This window comes from Octopus bimaculoides, chromosome 10, assembly GCF_001194135.2.
Source record: "Octopus bimaculoides isolate UCB-OBI-ISO-001 chromosome 10, ASM119413v2, whole genome shotgun sequence".
Lineage (NCBI taxonomy): Eukaryota > Metazoa > Mollusca > Cephalopoda > Octopoda > Octopodidae > Octopus > Octopus bimaculoides.
In genome coordinates, this window is record NC_068990.1 from 46,441,770 (window position 1) to 46,444,903 (window position 3,134).

Genomic DNA, 3,134 nt, shown 5'->3' on the forward strand with positions numbered 1-3,134 from the left:
TATTGCACCTGAACATCTGCCACAAACAAAAACTAACTTGCTAGTTAACCTGCCTTTGATGTTGCTGCACCTCTTATGTGTCCATACCTTGCACCGAGTACATCTTATAGAGTTACTACCTACTCCTATATATATATATATTTCTTTTTTTTTTTTTTACAGCTGTGATAATATATCAGAATATATATCTGTTTATAGAATTGTCACATGATAAAGATGTTGTACCCCATAAGGTAAGTGTAGTAATTTCTACTTGTGGATATTTGATGATCTCCTAAATACATGTATCGTACAGGTGTTGTGTGTCACTGAGGGTTAAGTATAAAGTAGTCCTGTGACATCTCCATTTCCAATGGAGACACCACCGGACATCTTTGCCTGCATGGAATCAGTAACAGTTCTTCCACAATTGTGTTAAACACATGTTATCTGTGGTGGATGATGGAAAATATGATATCATTAACATCATCATCATCGTTCTAATGTCCACTTTTCCTTGCTTGCATGGGTCAGATAGAATTTGTTGAGGTAGATTTTCTATGGCTGGGTGATCTCGTGTGTTTCCAAGCAGAGTAATATTTCCTCAAGACCAGATATATTTCAACAAAATATTGGAAAGGAAAGAGGGATACCACTTTCATGATGGTGACACTTCATTTACAACTAATACATCATGTCATGGTAAGGAGACAATAACACAACACTTGCACACACACACACACATCCATCCATTCATAAATATGCATACATACCTGCAGCTGCAGTAGAAGACACTTGCTGAAGATGCCATGCTGTGGGACTGAACTCAGAACCATGTGGTTGGGTAGCAAACTACTTAGCACACAACCACATGTACACCGATGTAATGTCTTTTTTTTCTCTTTTTGTTTTTTAGTTATGAATCAACTCTGCTTCTACCTCTCTTTCTCAATCAGTGTGATCCACCATCAGACAATTATGAAACTGAATTATTAATTTTGTTGTTACCTAAAGGATTGCTTTGAATGAGAGACATCAAACTAATACATCTGCTTGTTGTTCCCTCACTTGTCTTCATCTTTTGTTTTCTGTAAATTCAAACTATATATATATATATATATATATATAAAAAATAATTGTCATTGACACAAGTTTATATCATTTGTTCTTATTTATATTTCACTGTTGTGGTTGTTTGGGACTTAGGTTTTGGCTGTTCCAATTGCAGTTGGAAGCTTAACCACTTTAGCAGATGTTGTGTGCAAGAGAGAAGACTTCACTAGTTTGGTTGTGTGACATATATGGATGAGAACAGTTCTGTAAAGATGTGTTGAACTCTAATTGTGGAGGTAACCTGTGGAAGGGGTAGACCCAGGAAGATGTTGGACAAGGTGGTGAAAAAGGATCTTCAGATGCTGGGCCACACTGAAGAAATGACAAGGGATTGGCTGATGTGGTGATTTGCTGTGCTTGATAAGATGTGTGAAGCTAAGTAAAATTGCTGTCTTCAATACTTGCAGGCTTGTTCTTTCAGGTGCTGGTGCTGTGTAAATGCATCTGTGCCAGTGTTGCATTTCAACACTGTATGGACTGGACCAAAGGCCGGGAAGCCCGCTAGTACATATATATATATATATATATATATATATATATATATATATATATATACATATATATATGTGTGTGTGTGTGTGTGTATGATGGACTGCTTTCAGTTTCTGTCTACCAAATTCAATTAAGGCTTTAGTTAGCCCAGGGCTATAGTGGAAAGCACTTGCTCAAAGTGCTCTGCAGTAGGACTGAACCTGGAACTATGCAGTTGGGAAGCAAGCTTCTTACCTCATAGCCATACCTGAATACCTGTACGTATACATACATGCATACATACATACAGACAGACAGACAAACAGGGGTTGGACAAAATAATGGAAACACCTTAAAATTCCAAGCAAACTTATTTTAGTATGGGGTAGGACTGCCTTTAGCAGTAATTACAGCTTGAATTCTATGAGGTATGGACTCTCGGAGTGGTTGGCATCCAGCTGTAGAAACTCTGCCAAATCAGATTGGAGCCTGGTGTAGCCATCTAGTTCACCAGTCTTCAGTCAAATCGTCCAACCCATGCCAGCATGTAAAGCGGACGTTAAACGATGATGATGATGATATATATATAATTCCAAGAAAGTTAGAGGTTGTGAATCTAACCAACTAAGGGATAATATCTATCCAATATAATGCTGGTAGAATACCCAATTATTAATACACAAATGTTTTTCCATTGCATGGCAATTACATTACCGAGTGTAATAAATGGGTGAAGGTAAAGAGTTATTTTATCATTAATTTATAGAGCAATAAGAAAATGGAGGGGATCAATAGGTGGTATTCATCAACTTTTAGACATTATATTATATCAATTTATTTATTTATTAAAAGGACAATTATAACAATATGCATACATGTATAACATATGCTTTACATATATAATATATAAAATATAAAAATATCAGTAATTATTAAAATATCTAACATAGAGCAATAGAAATTGGGATATCTTACAGCTGTTTCAGCCAAGAGGCAATGATACCTCATTCTACTTTTATCCCTTCAGTGGACTGAGGTAATTAGTAGATGAAATTGAGGTACTTGGGTGTTTCTCTAGGCTTCGTCAGAGATTTTAGAAAGTACATAAGGTTAAGTTATAAATATAAATACACACATATATACATACTTTTACATATACATAAATACATATACCTACACTTAATGTACATGTATACAAATGAATCAATTATTATTATTAGATGCATTATATTATTCATATTAGATAAAATATAAACAGAGGTATGAGAAAGTTATTATAAGAGGAGTAATATTGTAATTTATAAAATCAATATATCTTAAGATTATTTTAGTTATGTAAGAATGAAACTGTATATACATAAGGAATACACATATATATACATATATATGTTGTGTGGTGGCATACCAGACAGTTTGAGACTGTTGAGGAATTCAACAGGATAATGAACAGCATTGTCCTCATTGACAGCTTTGTCGATAGATTTATAGATGCAACTACCTCCATCCTACTTCTGTTTCATTCTCTTATTGCTCTCTCTCTCTCTCTCTCTCTCTCTCTCTCTCTCTCTCTC

At 34.9% G+C, this 3,134-nt stretch overlaps 1 protein-coding gene across 1 annotated transcript in view; it reads left to right on the forward strand.

The window, feature by feature from the left end:
• The window catches only part of LOC106874185 (uncharacterized), a 42,361-nt gene that overhangs the window by 28,444 nt on the left and 10,783 nt on the right, over nt 1-3,134 (forward strand). Inside the window, exon 4 of the mRNA XM_052971166.1 lies at nt 163-233. Within this exon, the coding sequence (XP_052827126.1) occupies nt 163-233 (71 nt within the window). The remainder of the gene's footprint in view (nt 1-162; nt 234-3,134) is intronic.